The sequence below is a fragment of the Lynx canadensis genome, chromosome A2, assembly GCF_007474595.2.
Source record: "Lynx canadensis isolate LIC74 chromosome A2, mLynCan4.pri.v2, whole genome shotgun sequence".
Lineage (NCBI taxonomy): Eukaryota > Metazoa > Chordata > Mammalia > Carnivora > Felidae > Lynx > Lynx canadensis.
The window spans coordinates 80,295,027-80,321,389 of NC_044304.2; the positions used below are offsets into that span (position 1 = coordinate 80,295,027).

Sequence of the window (26,363 nt, forward strand, 5' to 3'; positions counted from 1 at the left end):
AACAAGAGGAGTCTTTGAAAATGAGAACCCTAATGTCATCTCATTTGAGCTGGTATGGGTCAAAGTCGCTGCTTCACAGAATACATTTAAAAATTTTTTTAATTTAAATTATTAAAAATTAAATAAGTTACCATTCTTCTTCAGCAGGGGGAAAGTTGTTTAAGCATGCTTCTCGAGAAACTAATAGGAAGTAATAGAAATGTATTGGAAGGATATTTCTAAGCTTATAATTTGATTACTTTTTTTGGAAAGGTAATGATTTTATTGACAAATATTCCACATATAGTATTCTACAGTTCATTTATTTAAAGTATGCAGTTCAAATTTAGTCACAAAATCATGCAGTCATTATCACATCTGTAGAACATTTTTACCATCCCCTAACAAAATCTTATACCCTTATTAGCTGATGTATTTCTATCTACTTTTCCCACACTAATCTTTTTCTTCTCATTTGCTCTTAACTGACTTCCTGGTTTTATTTGAGAGCCTTTTTATGGCATTTGCTTGGGCTTTAGCTCTTTTGGTGTAGGATGGAGGGGAAGTTGAGGGGGGAGGGGAGGGGGCTGTGTTAATAAGTATCCTCACAAGATTACCTGGCAGATCACAATAAAAATGGGTTTTCAACAGGACCCTGAGAAAACATGTACCATGAGTGCCTGAGTCAGGATCTTACCGTTGTTCCCATAGAGAAACCATGAAGTGTATTCACATTCAGACTTACTAATGAAAATAAGCCAACCACTGAATAAATACACTCTTTCCTCTTTTCACTCTCCTTTCTTCCTGACAGCTTTTTCTCTTTATCCTCCTGTCTGTCTTGTCTTATTTTGGTATATTCCTTTTTCTAGATTACCACAAGCCTTAATACCACAACAGCCTCTGTCCTCCAGTTTTCCATTGGTAAGTGTTTTTAGCATTATAGCAATTTAACCTGGAAGTGTTTGTTTTAATCATAGTGTACCATCAGGAGTATAGTGCCAAATGCTTTTAGATTTAGAGAAGGAGTCTGTCTTAACGTTTGCTGTAAATAATTTAACACATTTTTAAAATGAAATTGAAATTGTAAATGCTGCATTCTGTTCTCATTTCTCTCCAGCAGGGAGCAGTATTTAAGAATGATACAGATAATCCAACCGTTTTAAAGTGATTTACATATGGATTTTGAATGTTTGTGATTATACTGTTACAGCAGTAGAATTACCTTACTGGTTGTGTTTTGCTCATATTAAAATTAAAAATCTGTTAAATTTCCTGCATTTTTACTGGCTGGTAGTGAAAGAGATAATTACTGTTCCCTGAGAGAAACCAGTCAGGACTTCATGGTTGACATAAATAATCTATGTTTGATTCAGACATGGATCATTTAAAAATGACTCTACCTGGCAATATTTCTTTTAAGTGCTTTTGCATTAGAGTTAAAAATTCCTATCTGAAGCATTCAGTAAAAGTAAGTACCTTTTGATCAAGCGTTTGCAGTTTGTTATCTTTGTTACTTTCCGTTCTAATTTCCAAAGGCATATATTAATAAGTACCATGTACGGGTTTCCGGTAGGAATGTTCTAGCTAAAGAAAGGTACTGCCTTTCTAGATGGGGGCCAGTTTTATTGATCTTGGTCCTGTAACATGGAAACCTCTTCCTGGCCTCTGCCTATGACATGAAGATTGCAGTAGCTATGCCCTGGGGACCCCTTCTTCCAGATCACCCCCAATCTCCCCACCCCCTTCTCGTCCTGATCACAAGGTAGGGGCTCACGCTGGTTGATTGTGCCTCAGAGCAGTTTTTTTCCAGCCATGTAGATGTCACTTTCTCATCTGCGGAGCCTGATTTAAGCATCTGTAGGTATGATGTGAAACTGCCTTGTTACAGTTTGGGCTGTTTTCTTCTCACATTGATAGCATGACTACAACAATTTACAGACTACTCAGAAGTCCATATGTGGTCATAAAGAAAGCGTTAGCAAAAACAAAATAATGAGCTTTTTTTTATGAGAGGGGTTTTTTTGATCTGTCAGCAAGTGCATCCTAAATTTTCTGTAAATGTAATACTTCTATAATCAGAAACAAACAAAGTTGATTTTTTCAAAGTTGGGGTGCTACAAAAACAATTTTTTAAATCCCTAGCATGATAGGCAAGTAACTTAGAGTTTCATAACCAGAACCAATGTGTTTAAATTTTGTGCTATTTATATTTTTTAAAAAGCTGAAAATGTTTTCCTTTTATCTGTTTTCCAAGTATTTACTCTAAGTTTTTGTTAGGGCAATGAATATTAATTTCAGATATTATCTTAACCAAAGAAAGTAAAATATGTTTCATGGGCACCTGGGTGGCTCAGTTGGTTGTGCGTCTGACTTCGGCTCAGGTCATGATCTCACAGTCTGTGAGTTCGAGCCCGCGGCGAGCTCTGTGCTGACAGCTCAGAGCCTGGAGCCTGTTTTGGATTCTGCGTCTCCCTCTCTCATCTGCCCCTCCCCCACTTGTGCTCTGTCTCTCTCTTCTCAAAAATAAATAACATTAAAAAAAGAAAGAAAGAAAGAAAAAAGAAACCATGTAGTGGCAAACCTCTAGTATATAGTGTATAGTGGTGAGTGGTAGATTCAGTATAGTGGACAGAGCTTTCAAAAATGGTTTTGTGTATCTCATTATGAGTACTTGGAGTAGCATCATTCTGTTCACATGGATGGTGTGAGGGCTAGATGGGGGCATGCACACAGGTTTGAGAGATGTCATAATTGCATGAATTCATCCTCAGCTTTATTTAGTCTCACAATAACCAAATACCAAAATAGCAAATGCAGCCAAATAGAAGCCATTGTATTTATACTCCTGTCAAAAATTATTTTGAATGTGTTACTAAAAAAAAATTATATGTACACAATCATTTATATTTCTTTGTATGTTGTGGAATTATCCAAATCTGTACTAAGAGTGTGTTTAAATATGGCTAGATTAGTGTCAATGCCTTGGAAATCCTTTAGGAGTTTAAAGGTCATTGTGTAGTGTGATGATTCAGATGTATTAAAGACAATTTTCTAGGGAATTCTGTCTTATTTGTGGCTTCAGTGGGTGAATTGCATTCACAATTGTGGACATATAACCACAATTGAATAATTATTGCCTTGAAGCTTTTATATTGTGCTTGTAAACATTTTCAGTCCCATGACAAGCATTATCCAAGGGAATCCCAAGAACCAAGTCTATGGGTATCTGTATAGAAATGTCTTGGATTACTAAGGTTATCAAATAAACTCTATCATGTAATGCACTCCCAGGCCTTTCTAAATATATACACCTATACACACAGAGACATGCATGCACACACTTAGAAACATATGCATAAATATACAGGCTACCTTAACCAAATGAATTTTAAATTTAAAGCATCCTGAAAACACAACTCGGGAACCTGAAATTTATTGGGTTATCAATAGCTAAAGCATCAGGAAAAGTGTCCTAAAATGTTCTTAGAAGAACTTCTCATTTTTCCATTCCAATGAAAGATCTCATATCTATTTCTGTGCTGAAGGCATTGATCTGCTATAACCCTCACTTGATTCATTAGGGTCACCTAGTAGAATTTATGGTCCTAGCCTTACAGGATTTACCTGTTTCCTTTAGATTTCCTCCGGGATACGAAGAAAAATTTGAGATTATGCCCTTGCAAACCGTTATCTTACAGGTGTCTCCAAACTGCCTTCTCAGGCAGTGTCCTAGGTCCAAGGGAAGTGCTGATGGTGTTTTTTGTCCTTCATTCACTTGACAACATGTCGCTGAGTATTGCTGTGTGCCTGCCAGCCTTTTCCTGAGCTAACTCTAACTCTAGAAAGACAAGGAAAAAAAAGAAAGGAAAGAGAAAATGTTTTTACAGACTTCGTGGTTTGGTAGAAGGCTCTGGATGCATACAGAACATGAAACCTCTAGAGAGCTTGCCAGATTATTATAAACAGAGATGACATGTGTACAGGTCCCCATGGTGGCAGGGTCCTTCACAGTAGAGCAGGTCAGTAGAGCAGGTCAGGCCTTCTGCCTTCTTAGAGAGGAGAATCCCTGAACCCCAACAACTGGAGTCATTGGAAAGGACAAAGGTTTTCCAGGTGAGGAGACAGAGTGACAGAAGCAAGGTATAGGATGGGAACATGAGTGTCCTCTCAGAGAGAAAGACTGGCCAAAGGATGGCCATGGTCAATGTCAGAGAAAATTGTGTCCATTTGAAAAGTTAATATACATCACCGGGAGTTTTAAACTTAATAGTCAATAGAAGTCAGAAATGGCCTCTTTCTCTCCTGGGCAATAAAGAAATATAATGAAATTAATTCTTAAGAAAGATCTTTTGGATAGTTGTGTCTTCTCTTCCTTGCTATAAGGTCTACACTGACTCACTCAATAAGATCTTGCCAGGTACTATGCTTGTTTAGTTTAGCCTAGCTCTTTCTTCATATTAATAGAATTTGTAGGCCAAATGGGGATTAAAGGTAAAGCATTCAGAAACCTATGCCTTGAAGAACAGAATTTGGCTCAGGAGGTAAATCTGTCTTGTCCATCATGGTATTCTCAGCCCTAGCCCAGGGACTCAAAATAAGTAGATGCTCATAAGTATTTCTTGCCTGAGTGACAGGTCACTATTGCAGAGACATCTGTAATAGTATGTAACCAAGTGCTAAATTGGTTCCATGCAGACATTTCATCCAAGACAGGATTTGGACATGGAGATCTGAGACCTCAATCAGTGGAAAAGTTGACCAGAAGGAAACATAGAATCACAGTATAGCATGCTTTTAGTGAAACCCGTGGGCAGAAATATATATACATGAATTATCAGTTTGTTATATTGAACTAGCTAGAATCTACTAGTTGTTCATAATTTATAAAATTAGTACCTTTTTTCTTTGGTTTTACTTAGGAATATCCTAAAGATTTGGGTTAAACCCAAGACACTGCCCAACCTGCAAGGACTTTATTTACCAAATAGGTGGGGGGCTGGGGGGGGTCCATGTGTGAGGAAAAAGCCAAAGAATGGGTGCAGACCACAGAGAAGAGTGAGAGCACAGCCTGTTGGAAAATCCAGACAGAGGAGGTCCAGTGGCAGGACTTATCATTTGGAAGGGAGACTGCTAAGAGCAGGTGTGGTACTGCTTTAGAGGCTAATCACCACAATGAAGGTTGGAGAGATGGAAGCCTGCAGGGAGACCAAGGCAGAGGCCATTCTAAGACCTTAAGATCAAGGTCAAAGCCAGAATTGCAGCAAGGTGGTAATGCTGAATTTTCAAATTGCTGGGGTTGGGGAGGGGCAGTACTTAACACCTGCTGCCTAAGGTGGGGATCAGTCCTAGAAAATGAGCCAGACCTAAGCACTAGGGCTAGGCTGTATGGCCTTGGCCCTGAGAAAAGGAGGGCTGCTTGGCAGGGAAACCTGGCAAAGCCTGACACATTTGCATTTCTCTTCCTTATGTTCTCCCAGCATAGGATCTGTTGAAAGTTCTATGCTATGGGCTTAGGAAGAAACTTGCAAATGGGTGGCATCCAAAAGTGGCTGAAAATAGCATCATATTCCATAAATTGGGAGAGAATTCGTTCCTTCTCTCTCATGATAGGGAGTGGCAGTAAAGAGGAAAAATAAAATATTTGGAACTGAGGAGAATGGGAATAGGACTTAAAGAGAGAAAGGTACAAAAGGGGAGGAGGACAGCTGTTCATTTTATATCCTGTGGTCATTGTCCATCTGCCATAAACTGAAAGAAGTCACCTAATGATGTTTGGGGATTTCAGCCAAGGAAGTGACTAAAGGGGCAAAATATTAAGTACAATAAATCACATACTGTCACATTTATTCAGTAAGAAAGGTTTGTAGATCCAGTAGCCTGTTTACTAACAAAGTCGGTCAAAACAAATTATTGCCAGTAGCCTCATTCTAAAGATAAACGAATACAAAACAGGAAGTAAGGACGAGTTGCTTTTAAAACCCAGCCCTTTTTCTACACCATAGAAGAGGTTTTTTGAGTTTAAAGGAAACATGTTTTGAGTGTAGTACAGAATATTTTTGAGGATTTTTACTGTTGTACTTTATTTGACCTCCCTTAATACTTAATATCAGTTTTCAGTAGATGCTTAAAATGGACATTTTACTTCCATATAATGGTCCTTAACAGTACTGTCCTTGAAATATGCACTTCAGCTAAAAATATGCAATAATCCCCCCTCAAAGGATATTTTTTGGTGGGCAAAATAGAGGGGGAGACATAAACTCTCTATTTCCATATTCAAGTGATTGATTAACTGATTGATCTTTTGGGACAATCAAAGATTTTGGACATGTTGATTTCTCTAAGGCTGACAATTTGTATTAATAAAATAATAATTTATCTCAACTTCAGTCATCCTATTTTACCAAAATTGAATTCCTTGCTCTTGACACATCCAAGAGTTATTTGAGGATCTCCTCTCATGCGGAATGGAGCCGTTCTTAATTAAAGTCATATCTGTGGGCTCCTTTCAGTCACAATTCTCATCCCTGTCATTTGGGACTGAGAAGCCCCAGGATGCTTCCCAGGGCTGCCACAAAGCATTATCCGATACAGTAACCATTTTTTCCTTCCCTGCTTCTTACCCACAAATCAGACTGCTGCCCCTTTGGCTACAGCCCCTGAACTTCAGCAAGGCATGAGCTGCTGTCTTGGTACAGACACAGGCCAGGCGATCCCAGCCTGTACTTTATGAGAGCCTGAAGCAGCCCCACACAGCAGGACATAGCCACAGCGAGACATGGGGTAAACAGCTAACCAGATGCCTCCAAGGAGTGGGGGAGACTCTGGCTCATCTGAGAACATCCCTGTTAGCATGGTCTGAGAATTCGTAAAATAGTCCACGTGGGGCCAAATTCTCATCTTCTCAGGTAGATTTTTTCCCCTTTCCCGTGAATTCTACATTCCAAAGTACTCTGTGGACAACTGATGTACAGGAAGGTAATATGTAGTAAAAACAATTTGTTTTCAAGATATAAGGCAAGAAGCTAGCTCACTACTAGAGTAGAAACATGATTACATTTTTACGAAATTTACAAACTAATGGAACAAATAGATATAGATGTGCCACATAACAAAACATAATGCACAGTACATAAAGGGTAATAAAGTTGAAGTTTTTGTTCTAGGAGAGAAATAAAAACAAACATGAAAACTGAGAAACATTAAACCAGTATCCTGGAAATTAGAGCATTATGTGCCTAAATTGAGAGTCATCATTTAATGACTATTCATCAGGTAGTACTTTTATGCATGTTATCAAGATGTTGCTCTATTTATAGTAGGTTATTTTGATGTCATGGGCTAATTCCCTTAAGATATTTCTGGCAGTCTCAGTAACAAAGGAAATAAAATCCAAGTGTAATGTAATCATTGTTCTACATTAGTGTGGTTACTGGAAATTAACATGCACAACTGCCTCCAGTAAAATATTTGAACAGAATTTTGTAAAACTATAGAAACATTGATCATCTTCATAATAATGATCTATGATTTGCTTATGGCAGAATTATTTGAAGAAGATGAATTACAAAATAGCAGATATGCTTTTCACTGTGTTTCTTGATGCTTTGGGGGGACAGCGAGATTATTACTCCTCAGTGAGAAGTACTGTCCTCAAAACTCACTCTTAGCAAGGAAAAGGGTAGGTAACTGCCAGAACTGCTTATTTTACCAGTATCTCCAGGTTCTTCATCACATTTGTCACAATACAGAATGAGGCAAGTCCCTTTCTTGAATGCCCTGGCCTATAGTAACATGTAATATCCCCTGGGAATGACAGTGGCTAGCTTTTTAAAAGCTTCTCTAAAAGCTCCCCATTCATCTCTTCTCTCTTTCCATTCACTACAACCTCGAGTTAATGGTCCTGTCTTCCATTTATCTACCTTGGAAAGATGAGAAGATGGGTTGATCCTGTTAAGATTTGCACCGGTCATAGCAGGGAGTTCTAAGTAGCCAGATTACATCCATTTCATAACTTTATGATCTTTCTATATCAAATGCTGTGGTTTACATGCAGCTCCCGAAGCCCTGCTTGTCTCTGAGGTCTGAGTTTTGAGTAATGGCAGCAGCAGCAGTTGAGCTGCGGGAATCCTCAGCAGGGCTCCGTCCAAATACTCCTCCAGCCTTCAGTATTTATGGGCCCTGCTCTGCTATCCAGAGGCATGATTTCTGGCAGTGCTTTGCCCCCTCTATAAATTCTGTGAGATCAGTTCTTTCCTCCTTCTGGGGCTCTGTGCAACATTTAAAAAGGCAGCTTGTTTTTCAGGCAGAGCTTTGAGGAAAGCGGCAGCCTCCCAAGAGGACAGTAGCTCCTTCCATTGTTTCTGTTCTGATTTACTTTGTGAAGTCCTGGGCTTTGTGGAGAAGGACATCACCAAATAAAACAAAATGCCCAGCATTGGGAGACTAAACCATGTGACTTGCTTCTACTTTAAGAGTAAAGGAAATAAAGGGAGCTTCTGGATATGTAGCTCACAGTCCCTAATCTGTAATTCCAAATGACAAAAAACTCGGAAAAACCACTCGCCTATTTTTTTTTTAATTTACGTGATGGCAAAGCCTAATGTGACCTGGATTCATCTGTCAGCAAGTCCTGATTTGAATAATTTAAAGCTACTTATAATCTTTATGGATACGACTTACACGATCTTCTGCATTTCATTGCAGAAATACTAATGTGTTTGGTTGCAGAGGATTGCCCCAGACTTGGCTGGGGATGCAGCATAACATGTGGTTGTGCATATCACCTTTCTGACATCCGTAAATTAATTATGTAAGTAAGTAACTTGGGTCCTGAAATTTGTCTTACCTCAAGGGATTATGGACCTGTGTGGCTGTGATCCTGAGGGAGGAAATAAATCTTAAATGCTTCATAGTAGAAATTACGAATATTATTATTTTTTAAGTGGCCTTGATTTTATACCAAATTAAACTATTTTTTTAAGCTGTTTAGTTTTTTAGGCAACCACCTGAGAGGGATGAGGAGAAATGGAAATGTTCATTTGGGAATTTTTGAAACTTCCTGGCCCTAGAAGGTATTTGTAACCTCCACACATGTATGTTATGCTCAATGGGGCTATCGTGCAATGAACAGGTTTTCAATGCACTTACTAGGGGTTCATTCATTAGCACATAATTGCTATTTGCTCATGGGCTTGTGTATTCTTGGTATTATGAACTCTAACAGTTTTTGAGGTTTTCTCAGTCATATTCCAGAAAACAAGGCCCAGAAGTTACAGGTTCCTGAAGGTTACTGTAGGTAGGTTTCATTCAGGTTCATCTTTAACATACGCCAAAAGTGACTGGCGTATGTCCAGCGTAAGCAAACAATTATTTAAAAGTCATTCCATCAATCTTAATGCAGTTATAATGTGATCATTTCCTTGTAAGAATGTTTTGATTGAGCCAGATCTGCCTTAAGTAATAGAGAAGAAAATGATAACTTTTTGTTCTCTTTTTCAATGCTGTCCTGCATTAAATACATTTATTGCTTGAATATGCCATGCTAAGCAAAGTAGAAAATGAACTATGTAATCTAGACTTCTGTGCTTTAGGACCTGTGATTTAAGACATTTATGAAATGCAGGAAGGAACATGAATGAAGTACCTGCTCTGAACAGGGTGGGTCTAGTTGTGTGAGTCTACATTTGAAGCTTATATAATTTTGGGTAAGGCTAGAATCTCTCAAAGGAAAAATACACAGCCTACACATTCAAATTAGATGCAAATGTGAATGTTTATTTAGAATGAGAAAAAAGGGATGCCTGGGTGGCTCAGTCAGTTGGGCATCCGACTCTTGAATTTGGCTTAGGTTATGGTCTTGCGATTCATAGGATTGAGCCCCATGTCAGGCTCCCTGCTAATAGCACAGAGCCTGCATGGGATTCTCTCTCTCCCTCTCTCTCTGCTCATGCGCTGACTTGTGCGCTTTCTCTCTTTCTCAAAATAGATAAATAAACTTAAAAAGAATGAGACAAGAAATCACAACAAATTGCAAATTTTTAGAAGCTAACAATACTCCAAAATCACAAATCCAGAAATATAATATCTTTGTTAACTAAATGAAATGCTCTATCATACTTTTTTCCTTGAAATTTTTGGCTGTATATTCTTTTTTTTAAATGCCTGTTTATTTTTGAGAGAGAGAGAGAGAGAGAAAGAGAGACAAGCCCAAGCAGGGGAGGGACAGAGAGAGAGAGGGAGACACAGAATCTGAAGCAGGCTTCAGGCTCTGAGCTGTCAGCCCAGAGCCCAACATGGGGCCCAAACTCACAAACCGTGAGATCACGACCTGAGCCGAAGTCGGAAGCTCAACTGACTGAGCCACCCAGGCGCCCCCTGGGGGTGACTTTTTAATGTAGAAGGTAAGGCAAAATGCCTGTGTTGTTTGCTTTCTTTTTCTCTCGTGGGAAAAAGCCTAAGTCAGATGCCTAACCAACTGAGCCATCCAGGTGCCCCCTGGCTGCATATTCTTTTTTTTTTTTTTTAATTTTTTTTTCAACGTTTATTTATTTTTGGGACAGAGAGAGACAGAGCATGAACGGGGGAGGGGCAGAGAGGCGAGGAGACACAGAATCGGAAACAGGCTCCAGGCTCTGAGCAGTCAGCAACAGAGCCGCCGCGGGGCTCGAACTCACGGACCGCGAGATCGTGACCTGGCTGAGTCGGACGCTTAACCGACTGCGCCACCCAGGCGCCCCTGGCTGCCTATTCTTAAATCACCTCTTCAAATGACAATTTTATAATATTTTCTATAAAGGGAATAGAAAGATAATTCTGCTTCTAGCTTCGTGGTTCAGAGGGGGTTTTTTGGTAATTATTAACATTTTACCTTCACAATGCCTTATTGATAACATCATTTAAATGTTTAGGATCATTATCAAATTGAAAAATTGTTACCTTCTTTCAGGTATGAACTGTAAGAGTTCAGGGCTTTTTCTTGTATAGTCACTACACATAACTACTCTTGAATTCCCATCACTTGTTAAAGAATTTATCACCCTGGTCCTTGAGTCACAGTGCTAAGTATGTCAGCCCAGCAGGCAGAAGGAATGTACCTGGAAGCTCTTTCTATGCTGAGAATGTGTACACTATAAAATGAAAGCAACCTGCGTAAGTACATCACCATATCACACTAAACCAAAATAACCTTATTTTCAAACTCAGCTCCCCTTAGCTGAATCTCAAAAGCAGCCATGGCCACTCCAACACTATCGGACATGAGGGGAATATGGTGAGGGAGTAGTCAGAATGCAGATGGCGGTCTTGACCAGTATTATAAAGCATGGCCCTGTGAGCACATTACTAGAGGTCCTCCCAGGGCCTTGGAAGTTGCTCACAAAAGGGAGGGGGCCTGAAGGTTGACCTTCATCAGCTTCATAGTGAATCTACTTCTGTCTACACTGTTACTATCTACACTAACATGTTAGAATTGAGCATTACATTGATATATGTTATTTTGATGCGTCTTTGTTTACATTCTGATAAACTTATTGTCATTTCCAGACTTTCCCTTTACTTAATATTCTGTTGTTTTGCTTATCTCAGAACTCCTATGTAAGACCATGGAGATTTCTTTTTTTTTTAAGGTTTATTTATTTATTTTGAGAGAGAGAAAGAGCACAAGCAGAGGAGGGACAGAGAGGGAGGGAGAGAGAGAATCCCAAACAGGCTCCACACTGTCAGCACAGAGCTAGATGTGGGGCTCCATCTCACAAACTATGAGATCATGACCTGAGCCGAAACCGAGAGTCAGGTGCCCAACAACTGAGCCATCCAGACGCCCCATGGAGATTTCTATATACTGCTGCAGCTAGTGTTCTGATTCCCAATAAATTATTAGTCCTTAAAATCATGAATGCAAAATAATGCTTTTTTAATGTAGAAATTTACGGCATGTATTCTTTACCCTCTTAATACCATACAGCATGTTTCCTTGTCTTAAGACTCATTTTTATTGACGAACAACTTTTGCTGTTGGTATAAACAGGGAAGGGAAAAGAGCACTGAATCTCAGGAGTCAGGCCATACAGTCATCCCTGCCAGTTGACCTTGCCACATAAGCTTAGGCAAGTGGTGGAGGCTGTCTGGACCTCTGGCAGCTCATTTGTAAAGTGAGAGTATTCATTTTCATGACTCTCTTCCACCGGGGTCCTAAATCCTAGGACTGGGTGACAAGAATGAACTGGTGTTAACTAGGAATACACTTTGTCTGAAAGTATGGTGATGGCATCTGTTCTAGTTAAGGCAGCCCCCAGTGAAATACCAAAGTACTTACCATATCCTTATTCAACCAGTTATGGTTAACTTAAACTTGTAGCTTGTTCTATCATGAGGAAAAGATATTAAATAGAGGGACATCAAGTGAGCCATGTAATGTTGTCACCCAAACAAACCTCAGCACGGGAGATCAAACGAGCTGCCCCTCTGGCTCTTCCTACAAGAGCATCGGTCTCTGTGCTAGTAGACTGAGGCTGTAAGTCCACCCCATCTCCTTAATCTGCTGTGAAGCACACAAAAGACATAATAATAAGAGTACATTTACCATGATGAGCACTGAGTAATGTATAGAATTGTTGAATCATTATATTGTATACCTAAAACTAGTATAACACTGCATATATTACTTAAATAAATTTTTAACTTTTTAAAAATTTTTTAATGTTTATTTATTTTGAGAGACAGAGGGTGAATGCAGGAGGGGCAGAGAGAGAAGCAGGCTTCAGGCTCTGAGCTGTCAGCACAGAGCCCAGTGTGGGGCTCAAGCCCACGAACTATGAGATGTAGTCAGACGCTTAACCAACTGAGCCACCCAGGTGCTCCAAATTTTTTAAATAAATAAATAACCATGGGAGAGAAAGTGAGAAAAAAAAATTTAATTTTTAAATAAAACATTTTAAAAAAGATAAGAAAGAGGAGGAGGAGGAGAATGGTATCGTATTTCCAAAAGACTCTCTTCCTAGAATTTAACAGATTCTTTCCTAGATTTATTTCAACCATGTTTTTCAACAACTGTTCACTGAGCTCCTCTTCCCTGTGAAGCAGCTCTCAAGGCACTGGAGAGACAGGATTTTACAAGACAAAATATTTGCCCTGGTGGAGGTGGCATTCTGATGGGGGTGCTGACAATGAATGTGTCAGCGAGTAATAAATGTGATGAAAAAAATAAGTCAGGGGGTCAGCAAGTGAGGGGTAGCATTTTCTTGGAGGTGGCCTAGGAGAAGGCCTCTGAGCTGTAACCCTTGGACAGAGGCCTGAACTGTGCAAGAGGGTCAGCTTGGCAGAAGGAACAGCCAACACAAGAGCCATGCAGACTGCCATTGTGTCACCACGAGAGCCTTGAATAAATGTACTAAATGATATCCTTAAGTGGGAAAGGGTGGTTCAAAGGGTATGCATTCCTACTGTTTCCTAAATGACAGCCAAAGTCAACAGAAACGGGACTTTGTCACAAGAATGTTAACTGGGTTTTTGAGTTTGCATGTATCTCTGACATAAGAAATACTTTCGATAATTGGTTGACTCATCAATTAATTGGTGGATTGCTAGATGAATCTCTTAGCCTGGCTTCCTGTAACAGAAGTTGGAAAATTACTTGTCTATTTTTTTCTAAATTATACTAGGGATAGAGCTATTTAAATATAACAGGGGTAGAAGTTGATACAATTTCAGTTGTAATTTTATTTTATTTTTTTTTATTTTAAGTTTATTTATGTTGAGAGAGAGACAGTGCGAGTGGGGAAGGGGCAGAGACAGAGGAGAGAGCGAAAATCCCAAGCAGTCTCTGCACCGTAGCACGGAGCCCCATGCAGGGCTTAAAACTCGTGGAACGGTGAGATCACGGACCTGAGCTGAAGTTGGACACTTAACCAATGGAGCCACCAGGTGCCCTAGGTTTGTAATTTTAAATTGAGGAGAATGATTCATAGATCAGACTAAGATTACAATAAAATATTTTTAGAATTACAGTGTGAGGCTCTAACAGTAAAATGGAAGCAGCCATAGAGAAATATAAGCCTTGCCATTCTTTTATTCTTTCACTATTAATAACAAGTACTAGGTAATGTTTGACACTTGTAAATTAATGGTTTCTCTAGGCAATGATTATTCAGAACAGATTTACAAGTTCTACAGAAATTGTTACTTAGAATACAGATGTGGATTACCTAGCATCTTAAATTTAATCCTGGTTGCCGTATTATATCAGGTTCATGCTTTTCACATAATTAAAATTGTCTAAATTGGGAAATGTGAGGATATTGCTTTTTTTGGAATGCAGTTTTTTTTTTAATCTCTTTAAAATGCCTTCGTATAGATTTTAAAGCAAACGACAAAGAAACTCTTTGGGAGAAGGTTAATCTTTGTGTTTGTTCTGAAAACCCAGTTAGAAGTTTATCACATTGATCTTGGGGGTGAGAGGTGATCTAAGGAGGCTGTGATGAAGGTAAAGGAAACGTATAGATTTAATAAATATGTAGGAAGAGGGTCCAGAGGCTTGGGTGGCTGGCCGCAGGGCAGGGAAAGGAGGAATGTTTAGGGAACCTGCAGAGAAATGACACCCAAGTAAACATGTTTCTTCTAGATGCAGTGTCACTTAGCTCCTACCATAAAACCTGAGAGCTGAGTTGGTGACTGGAGGGGTATTTAGGCTAGAGGTGGCTCTGTCCTTCAGGCTTTTCTCTCTACACCAAAACCGGCCATTATGGCTTCAAGTCATAAGCCTGAGTAGAAGTAGCAGCCCATCCCAACCTGTTGTGACCAGGTGAAAATGTAGCACTGTTTTTGTTTGTTTGTTTTTAAGTGTGTTTTTGTTCACCAAACGCAGTACAGTGAAGTGGTCAAAAGTGTGGGTTCTGGTCTATCTAATTCTGAATTTCATTTAGCACCCCCCCCAGTACACTTCTCAACTTCTCTTTGCCTCAGTTTCCTCATTTGCAAAGTAGGCATGCACATAGTGGTACCTACCTGTTCATAGCAACCGTTATTGTTCTCTTGAGTTATTAGAATGTATTTTCTTGATGAGTGCTACTAAAACTCTACCTGATCAGAGTTTCTGTTTTGTTTGGATGCTAGGAACTGTAAAACCAAATTTTCAACTCTACTCCAGCAATTCTGTGGCCCTTAGGAAATGTATCTGTATACTGCTTTGTCTTGCTATCCTTCTCCCAGAGCACCTTCATTCTTATCAGGTAGACTCTTCTCTTCCCCACTCATGCATTTACCAGTGATGCTAACAAACAAGTGGTTTATTCATTTTGGTCTCAGTTTTTATTTCCATGTTGAATGTATAGGATTTCCACTGAAGAGCCTGGAAATAGCACAAAATAAAAGAAGCCATGGGAAAAATGCACTGTAAGTTCTTTGATAAGGAGCAATTCAATGTAATATTTAGCCTGTGAACAAATATGGTCAGAAATGTGCTCCTTTTTCTAGGATAAATGAATTTGTGAAGTTAAACAAAAAAAAAATTGAATCATAACTGAAATCTTTTAAACAGTATGAGCCAAGAACTGTTTTATAGGCCCTGTTCATGTGTTAACTCCTTACTGTTCACAACAGTACTATGAAGAGATTGCTATTATTATTTATGTTTTATGAATGTGGAAACTGGGCACAGAAAAGCTAAGTGATTTGCCTAAGGTCACACAGCTAAGAAGGGTCCAAGCCCAGATTGCAGCCTAGGCAGCTTGCCTCCCCCATCCTCTCCTATCTGCTGTGCATGCTTTCCTCTCTGAAAGATAGCTTGTATCAGAGGAAATTTCACTCTAAAAAAGGTAAAGTAAAAAAAAATTATATAGAACTATCAGTAATGCTAACATTGAATTTATATCATGTGCACTTCCCTCCTGTGAGACAAATTAAATAAGATATGTTTAAACCTATATGACACGTTAACCTGCACCTACCATCAAAGATTTTCTCAATCCATAACATTACAATTAAGAGTAACATTTTTCAGGGTGCCTGGGTGGCTCAGTCAGTTAAATAACATTACAATTAAGAGTGACATTTTTCAGGGCGCCTGGGTGGCTCAGTCGGTTAAGTGTCAGACTTCAGCTCAGGTCATGATCTCACAGTTCATGGGTTCAAGCCCCACATCAGGCTCTATGCTGACAGCATGGATCCTGGAGCCTGCTTTGGATTCTGTGTCTCCTTCTCTCTCTGCCCTTACCCCAGTCATGGTCTCTCTCTGTCTCTCTCTGTCTCTCTCTGTCTCTCTCAAAAAAATAAACATTTAAGAATTTTTGAAAAAAAAGAGTAACATTTTTCAGGGTGCCTGGCTGGTTAAGTCAGAAGGACATGTGACTCCTTTTTAAAAAAAAAAATTTTTTAATGTTTATTTTTGAGAGAGAGACAGAGACAGAGACAGAGACAGAGACAGAGAGGGATACAGACTCAGAGGCAGGCTTCAGGCTCTGAGCTATCAGCACAGAGCCCGACGCAGGGCTCGAACCCACAGACCGCAAAATCATGACCTGAGCCAAAGTCAGACGCTTAATCAACTGAGCCACTCAGGCGCCCCAAGAACATGTGACTCTTGATCTTGGGGTCATGAGTTCAAGCCCCATATTGGGTGTAGAGATTACTTAAATAAACAAATAAACTTTAAAGAAAAGTAACATTTTTTCTATAAGGTTACAATTGTATTAAGTTTCTTCCTAAATGTAAAAGTGTTTTTTTCCCCTTAGACCAGTGTGTTAATCTATTCAAATATTCAACAGAATTTGTTTCAACAGAAACAAAACAAATCAACTTAAAGAGACAAGATAATGCCACAATCAAGAAGATATTGCATTTGAGAAACTTTTTAATACAGTAGAAAATGATTCCTGATGGGGAGATCAGAACTCATGCCTTGGGGGTGATATTCTGTGTGGCTTATGACTACCTTGTATGACTTTGCAAATTGCTTGTTTTCAATTTTGCTGGGCCATTTTAATAAGACTTTACTAATAAGCAAAATCATTCATCTGGCTGTCATTGTTCTTCACATTACTTTATCTGGGATAAAAATGTGTCATAATTACTGGTGTAATTTGGCTCTGATATTTTTATTCTGAAAGCAGACTGGATTATGGAACCGTTTAAGTCATCTTAGGGCATTTTCTAATTAATTTGTGGGAATTATTACCCTGTTGACTCTACAGCACTACCAGTTAATCTGTGGTGAGGAAGTATGCAATATAGATATTCTAAAGTATGCTGTCGAGTCTCTTTATACTTTGACTCTTTCAGGCAAGTCAAAAGTCCTTAAGTCTCATCTACTGTTACAGTACCCTTTTTCACTAGAAACTCCACTCAGTAAAAAGGAAGAAATGGAGAATTTGAAGTAAAAACATTATGGCAAACTTCTTTGTGATCCAGCCAGAATTTATAGAGCTCCTACTGTGTACCAAGCACTGTTGCGGGTACTAGGGACATAAGTAATGGGCAAGACACACATAGTTCCTACTTGGATGGAACTTGCATCCTAACAGGATATGGATGATGAGCCAGTAAATAATTAAATAAACAATAAATTTAAATACTGGTGGTACTATGAATAATACAAAACTGAGTGATAACATGGAGGTTGGCGATTGGGATAGACCTCTTCAGATTGAGTGCTCAGGGAAGGCTTCTTTGAGGAGGTGATATTTGCACAGATACCTGAGGGAGAGGAGGGAACCAGTCGGGAAAGATATGAATGGAACGAGGAGACAGTAGGGTATGAGGAAATTGACAAAGTGAAGGAGCACAGAAGCCCTGGGATGGAGTGTTCAGGGAAGAGAAAGAAAGTCCAGGGCACTTTATGGCTCGAATGTAGTAAATGAGAGGCAGTATAGTATGAAGGATGATCTAAGATGTACAAGACTGCAGATCACCAAGGATTTTTGTGTATCATGGTGAGGAGCTCATCCTTTCGTTCCTAGTGTGCTGAGAAGCCTTGAGAGGTTTTGAAGCAGGGAATAGAATGTCAAAAAATTTTAAAAGACTCCTCTGTTTTGTTTTGTTTGAGAGAGAGAGAGACAGAGAGAGAGAGGTAGAGATTGCCCACGTGAGCAGGGGAGGGGCATAGAGGGAAAATCCTTAACAGGCTCCACACCCAGCATGGAGCTGGAAATGGGGCTGGATCTCATGACTGTGAAATCATGACTTGAGCTGAAATCAAGAGTTGGACTCAGGGCACCTGGGTGGCTCAGTCAATTAAGCGTCAACTTTGGCTCAGGTCATAATCTCACAGTTCCTAAGTTGGAACCCCGTGTCGGGCTCTGTGCTGACAGCTCAGAGCCTGGAGCCTGCTTTAGATTCTGTGTCTCCCTCTATCTGCCTCCCTTTCTCTCTCTCTCTCTCGTCTCTCTCTGTCTCTCTCTGTCTCTCTCTCAAAAATAAATAAATGTTTAAAAAAATTAAGAAACAAAAAGAGTTGGACGCTTAACTGACTGACCCACCCAGGTGCCCCAAAAGACTACTCTGTACCCCCTAACTGCTGTGTGGATGATGGATCACAGGAGGATAAAAGGGGAGCAAGAAAACCATCAAGACATGTTTATGACTTGATTGAGGTGGTAGCAATAGAGACGGACATAAGCTGAACAGTATTTTGGAGGCAGAACTTCCAGCACAGTCAGATGGGCTGAAATGGGAAGTGAGGCAAAAGGAGGAATCAAAGATGACTCCTAGGGGGTTTTTTTTGTTCATTTGTTTGTTTGAGCATCTGGTGTGGTATCATTTGAAATGGAAAGACTAGTGGCTATTCAGGAGGTGGAACACCAGTACTTCCAGTTTTGACTTAATAAGTTTGAGATGTTCATTAGGAATGATAAACGGCAGTTTGGATTTGCAAGCGTGAGTCTCATGGGAGATACAATCCTAGGTATTATCTGTTGTAGATGTTATTTAAAGCTCTGAAAGCGGGAAAGACCATCAAAGGAGGTGGTGTAGGTAAGAGAAGAGAAAAGCACTAAAATAGCTTGAGGTCAGGAAGGAAATGGGAAATGAAGGAGACTGAGAAGCAGCAGCCAGTGATGCAGCAGAAAAATTGAGAAGGTGGTGGAACCCAAGGGAAGAAAGTATCCAAGAAAAAGGGAGAGATCGACTGTGACAAATCCTCCTGAGAAGTAAAGTAACTTGAAATTGGGATCTGTTAACTTGGCAACATCCATCCGCCAGTGACCTAACCAAGAGTAGTTTCGGTAGAAACCTGTCTGGGTGGCAAAAGAGAATAGGATGTGAAGATTTATTGACCATCACTGGATAACCCCTTTGAGTTTTGCTCTGCAGGGGAACAAAAATAGAATGGGAAGGAGCAGAAGGAGGGGTGACATCAAGAAAGTGTTTTTTTTTTAAGTATTTATTTAAAAAAATTTTTTTAAACGTTTATTTATTTTGAGACAGAGACAAAGCATGAATGGGGAGGGTCAGAGAGAGGGAGACACAGAATCTGAAACAGGCTCCAGGCTCTGAGCTGTCAGCACAGAGCCCGATGCAGGGCTCGAACTCACAGACCGCGAGATCACAATCTGAACCGAAGTCAGACGCTTAACCGACTGAGCCACCCAGGAGCCCCAAGTGTTTATTTATTTTGAAGTGGGGGCAAAAAGAGAGGGAAACAGAGAATCCCAAGCAGGCTCCGCGCTGTCAGCATAGAGCCCAATGTGGGGCTCAAACTCATGAAGCATGAGATCATGACCTGAGCCAAGATCAAGAGTCAGATGCTTAACCAACTGAGCCACCCAGGCACCCAAGAAAGTCTTTTTTTTAAAAGATGGGAGGTGCTTTGTATGTTTCGATGATATTTATATGACGATAGAAATGACCCAGGAAACTCAGGGGGAGAGATGAATGATGCAGGAAAAAGAAAGGGGAAATTTCAAGGAGCAAGAGGAGATGGGATCTAGGCCATATGAGGAAGATCACATTGGTTAGAATAGAAACACTTCCTCCACCAGAACAGTAGGAAAGCAGTAAACACTGGTATGATGGGTAGAGAATATAATACATACACATTTGTGGGCAAAAAGATGAGGGCATTACTGTCTGTGTTTCTGGTTTTCTTCACTACATGTATTGCACTATTAACCTAGTAAGAATGAGCTCAGACTTAAGATTTTATGTTAAAATTCTGAAAAATTAAAAAAAATTACCCAGTATTTTTATATTAACTTGATAATACAAAGCAAGTTATTAAAATAGCACAAAGGCCTGGGCACGAAGTCAATAGCACAAATCCAGGACATCATTAGTGAAGTGTTTTATTGCAAGGCAGTTGCAGGGCATAACGTAGCTATCTGCTTTAGCAAAGCAGGGAAGATGGCTTCTATTTATATTTCAGTGCATATATTTCTTAAGCCATAGGACAAAATTTAAGACAGTAATAGAGAAATGTTTTTGGTGAAAAATACATCACTGTCTGCTGTGGGGTTGACTAAATAACCAATAACGATGTAAATGAAAGCTACCGTAAATAACTGTATATTTATCCTTTATCAATTTATTTGTCAATTTAAAATCAAGACTTGACAACCAAGACCAACTGGAAACAACATTGATGGAAGTGCCTTTAACACAAAATAGCCTGTCCTCCCCGAAACTGTGGGTATTTCAGTAATCTTTGTATGTGTAGCTCTACATGAGAGCCAGGTTTCTTAGACTGTTGAATTGGGATCCTCCATAATTCCTAAAATTTCACTATTTTATTTTGAACACAAACTTCAGGAACGCTTAATCATTCTGTAGGTTACTTGTACCCTTGCTGTGGACAGAAATGAAAATATATGGACGTCCTCATTTGCCTGTCAAGAACCAAATAAGTATTTGGGTTTTTTTTTTTTATGGGAGAGAGAGAGAGGAGATTGAGAGAGCACATGCATGCATGCACATAGGCTGGAGGGAGAGGCAGAGAGAGAGAATCTGAAGTAGGCTCCATGCTATCAGCACAGAGTCCAACATGGTCTCCATCTCATCGTGAGATTATTTTTTTTTCTTTAATTTTTTTAATGTTTACTTATTTTTGAGAGAGCTAGAGATAGAGTGTGAGCAGGAGAGGGGCAGAGAGAGAGGGAGACACAAATTCTGAAGCAGGCTCCAGCTCTGAGTTGTCAGCACAGAGCCCAATGCAGGGCTCGAACCCATGAACCGTGAGATGTGATGTGAGCCAAAGTCAGACGCTTAAATGACTGAGCCACCCAGTTGCCCTTCATCATGAGATCTTGACCTGAGCTGATATCAAGAGTTGGATGCTCCAACCAACTGAGCCACTCAGGCACCCAAAAATGTTTGGGTTTTGTAGACCAGCTAAAGTCCATCAGTGGCTCTCAGACCATACTTATATAACATGATCCTGATTATCTTCCCTCTTTCCGCTGTCTTTAAATCCTTGCAGATTTGCTACATTAGAGTGAAGGATTACATTGGAAGAGATCTGAAGGGGAGAAAATAGACTGTAAGAAGAGGTTTATTTGCATTTGACATTTGAGTTTGTCTTTCCTTCCGATTTTAAATTTCAGTGTTGGCGATTAAAGATCTTTGATTTAAGAGGGGAAAGAAAGAGGTACCTGCTTCAGGTGGCGCCTGGTTATTACTGTCTCTTCACTGTGTAAAAGGTGCTTTGAGGTATGATAGCTCGGCACCACAGCGATGAGAGCAGGGGGTTGGGGGTGGTATTACCACTGTGCACATGGACACTGATGAAACTCTTTCTTCCCCTCATCCCAGAGTCAAGTAACCATTGTCAGTCTGGCAGTGAAATCTTATTCTGCGGGCTGAAGGCTATGTGACGGTGGGGTTGTAATTCAGAAGGGTTTCTGTGAAGAAAAATTGTACCCAATATATGGTGAACAAGTACACTCAGAGTGGGAGTGGGAAATTGTTACTCGTTGGACTGGTACCATTAAAAATTTTTTTAGTGGTTGTTTATTTTTGAGAGAGAGAGAGGAGAGAGACAAAGCACGAGCAGTGGAGGGACAGAGAGGGAGAAACAGACATCCAAAGCAGGCTCCAGGCTCCAAGCTTTCAACGCAGAGCCTGATGTGTCGCTCGAACCCACGAGATCATGACCTGAGCTTGAAGTCGGACAACTTAACCAACTGAGCCACCCAGGTGCCCCTAGACTGGCAACCTTTGAATGAGAGTTTGGTGGGGGTGGCCTCAGAGTGAGGCAGATATCAGAGCTGACTGGTTCTCTTGGGGATACTTCTTCCAGCTCAGGCTCTCCCTCTTCAGTTCCCTGGTCTTGGGCAGCACCTCTTCTCTGCCTGGCCCCTCATCCCCCATCCCCCATTCCCCAGTCCCAGTTTCCAGTTGTCTATCCCCGTGTTGGAGTTCCTTTCCGTGTTTGACCATCTTTTCACGTGGGAACCCTTTCCAGTGACCAGGGCTAGTTCTGTTCTCCAGGGTACATGTTTGGTCTCTAGGAACTGTGCATCTTTCTCCCACCAGGGGGTGGGTTCCTGTACTGAGGAACTGCTGAAGGATTATAAGCGGAGAGGTAACCGGATTCAGTTTACTTGTAGGAAGAGCACTGGCAACAATGTGGCTGGGTAAGGACACGTGAGGCTGGAGACAGGGAGGCTAACTAATCACTACTGCAGAGTCCTGGCAAGAGCTAATGAGGGTCTATTGACAATAGCAAGGAGAAGATGGATTCATAAAAGTATTGATATTTTAGATATGAAAGAATTTAATGACTAAGTGGCTGAGGAAAAAGTGATTCACCTGCCAGGTGCCTTTGTGTTTTATGGTACATCATAAACTAAATTTCGCCACATTGAGATGGTGGCGTAAGGAGATGGAGGAAGAGAAGACCTATTTGGACACGTTTTTATTCTGATGTTTACCAGCTTTCCTTCTCTCTTCATTTGTAAACAATTTGCAAGGAATTGCCTCCTGTAAGGCACATTTTTGGTTATCATTTGTTCTACCTGTTCCTTTTTCAGGGATGCACCTCTGACACATTTGCTCTTAAGAGCTTATGGTGTATAACAACATGAAGGAGGCGCATAAATACCATTTAAATTCTTTAGGCTGATTTGAACTTTGTTTTGAAATAAACAGATTTTCTGCCAGTCCCCTATTCTTGTTTGTATGGAAGTTTGTCCCACATAATCCTGGCCGCTTCCAATTCCAGCCTCACAGCTTGATATTACTTTAAGCAGCTGCTTATGAAAGGTAAGATTTAGGAGTGATGAGAAGCGCATAAGGTGGGCTTCTGTTTGAGCTCAGGTGTTGCCGGGTAGCTGTCCTCTGAATACCCTTTCTTGCACCCACATTTTGGCCGTGAGAACAAATCCTGGGAAAACTGCCGTTTGGCCTTTTAGCACATTGCCAACTTTGGCGATTGCAGACTAACTGATGTTGTACTAACACCACTGAAATAAATAAATGAGTCTATTAAAGCTTGGAACTCCTGAGAACTACAAATGTAAAAACCGTCCACAGATGCCATTTGCTGAAACTGAGGCTCCTCTAGCAGATGGGTAAAACTGAAACATAAATTGAACTATTTCTTTTTCTGTTGGTTCATATTGTTTTTAATATGGTATGAAAAAAATCCTGCTATTCAGTTACAAGAAACTTCTGGCGTATGTTTCATGGCTGTTTCGGGTATTCTGAGAAGATCTTTGAAATTCTAACTTATGCTATGTGTTATTATATGAATTCATTGAATGTGTAGAAACAAACCCTTGTCAGAGTTTTAAAAACTTTCTTTGGTCACATTTCCAATATGGAAAATCATAGTGACAATAAGTGTTCGCTATGGGACATAACATCTCTCTTTTAAAATCTTTAATGTTGGGCTATAGAATAGTATTAGTCATATCTAACAGTTCTCATCCATTTAGTACTTGAATTTTTACAGGATTTTAGTTTCTTATATGCTGTCTAATCATTTAAATAAGACCCACACTGAAGAAGAATGGTGTTAGTCCTCGTGCAGTTTAATGACTTATATACTATTTAATGCAATCACTATTAATGATATTAACTTGCAAGAACCACGATGGCATTATTAATCATTCTATAATATTTAGATATTTTTGGCATAGAGCTAAGTATTTATTTGTAACTTAGTTTAGAATTTTGTGTATCTGTAAATAAATCTGAAAAATTTGTTTGCCTTTTTCCTGATTCCTAAAGTTATTTATCAAATAGTATTTATCAGAACCGATCACAAGAAATTTCAGCATAATTGGAAGAATGGGGAAGCAATTTAATAAATATTTAAATGGTTACAAAGTTATCTCACATTTATCAGGAAGGATGGTATGCAATTACACTGTTTTTTTAACTTTGAAACTTACTGTATTGCTATTTACAGGTTCAGGTTCATGTCGCTTTAGTTACTCAGACCCCCAGCATCATCGTGTCATATGCCAAGAATAATACCGCAGACTGGATTCAGCTTGAGAAAATTAGGTTTGTTATCATTTAAAGTAGTTTCATAAATTCCTGATGTAGGTGGATTTCTACTTCCCTATTTGCCTTCATTCTACCATTGAATTTATGCTTCATGGTTAAAAGTAGTCTGGTTGTTAATTATGTTGAATTACAGCCTGCACATATTATATCTGCCCTATTTGAAGAAGTATTGTTAAAGTGTCATTTTCCATTCAGAATCTCCCATGGTTTAGTAGAAGCTATAACAAACTATTTTTGGTTAAAGCACATTTGGGAGAATAACATTTATGATGGAACCCTCCACAAAGTAACATTACCCAGCTCTCTAGGTGGCTTGGCTAGTGGCTGGTTTGGAGACCTAGGACCATATGAGATTACCACCTAAATTCTCCCAGTCTGTGATGGTAATGAGTTAATAGCCACTGGGGCTTTTGCATTGAAGGTTTAGTTCTGTCGTTTCCCTTCCAGCTTCCCAAAGGCCAGTTCTAAAATTCTATAACATAATTGTGATGTAAACTGGTGGTCATTTTATTACATTTTTTTTCATAAAAAAATATCCCTCGATAAGAAAATGAGGTAGGATGCTTAAGAAGCAGCTCACTCGAGTTGAAAAAACGTTAAGTTAGCAAAACTCAAATGATACTTACAACTTCTGCAGAGCTTGAATCATAAAACAGCATTCAAAATGGATGCTTAATTTTAGGTCTAGTAAGATATTTAAAGGAAAAAACTACCTTGAACTTTTATAAAGTAGTTATCCTGATTGATTTTAGTTCTTAACTTAGTACAACTGAAGTAGAACGTTTTCCATCAGTCTTGTACAGGTTTTTTTACATGCTAGTTTCCTTACCATATTTCTATGTTGGAACAATTCTGATTTATTAGGGAGGAATTGTAAATATTAGGTTCTTAGTGCTTAAAACTAAACTAATCCTGCCCAAGTTTCCAGCAGTATTTCAGATTTATAAATTGTCATATGTCCAAGGTCTACTTCAACCAGAAACTGAGATAAGTGATTCTAACTTAGACATTTTAAGAAACTGTCTCTCTCTGGCAGGATAACATATCATCTATAAGTACCTGCACAAGCCAAGCTTTGACATGCTGTGCCAATATTATAACAGCATTTTGCTATTCTTTCTAATTTCTAGTAGTTATTAAATGAATTCATATTAAATATTATATAAATGACTTTAAGCAAGGCAGCATAAATATTGAAAATTGTATCCATACCTCCATTTTTTATCTACCCAATAGTTATATATCATAGTTTAGGTAAATTGTCAGAGATATTTCTTTTTGGAAAAGGGCTACATATTTTTGATATGACAAATAATGAATGTACACATTAATTACAATATATGAAAGATCACATTCAGCTGTTTTTCACTAAACAAGACTTTCAATTTTAGACCATGCTGTAAGCTGTCATTCCTCATTAAAGCAAATTTTCCGTACCATTTAGTGATCAGAGGAAACATGTTTTCAATCACTTCCTAGAACTAAAATATACTATTTTCATTGGTTTAAGTTCTTTCTGAAGCAAAAAACATAGTCATTATGAAAATATTTTTTTAAAAAAGGCAATTGGTTACCCCCAAAGATAAGGTACAACCAATATACCTACACTGACAATTCTTTGGATATATATGTAATTCAATGGTAAGTGAAAAATAACATCCTTCTATAGTCCTTTCAAAACTAATTACAGTAAGCCCAGGGTACCACTAGTTTGCATTTTAGTACCACTTTTTTTTTTAAATTTTTTTTTTTCAACGTTTATTTATTTTTGGGGACAGAGAGAGACAGAGCATAAACGGGGGAGGGGGCAGAGAGAGAGGGAGGACACAGAATCGGAAACAGGCTCCAGGCTCCGAGCCATCAGCCCAGAGCCTGACGCGGGGCTCGAACTCACGGACCGCGAGATCGTGACCTGGCTGAAGTCGGACGCTTAACCGACTGCG

The 26,363-nt window shown here is 39.4% G+C and overlaps 1 protein-coding gene across 1 annotated transcript in view; it reads left to right on the forward strand.

Moving 5' to 3' along the window:
- The window catches only part of RELN (reelin), a 532,864-nt gene that overhangs the window by 275,899 nt on the left and 230,602 nt on the right, over positions 1-26,363 (forward strand). Inside the window, 3 exon segments of the mRNA XM_030307797.1 lie at positions 852-903; positions 24,320-24,351; positions 24,353-24,421. Of these exon segments, the coding sequence (XP_030163657.1) occupies positions 852-903; positions 24,320-24,351; positions 24,353-24,421 (153 nt within the window).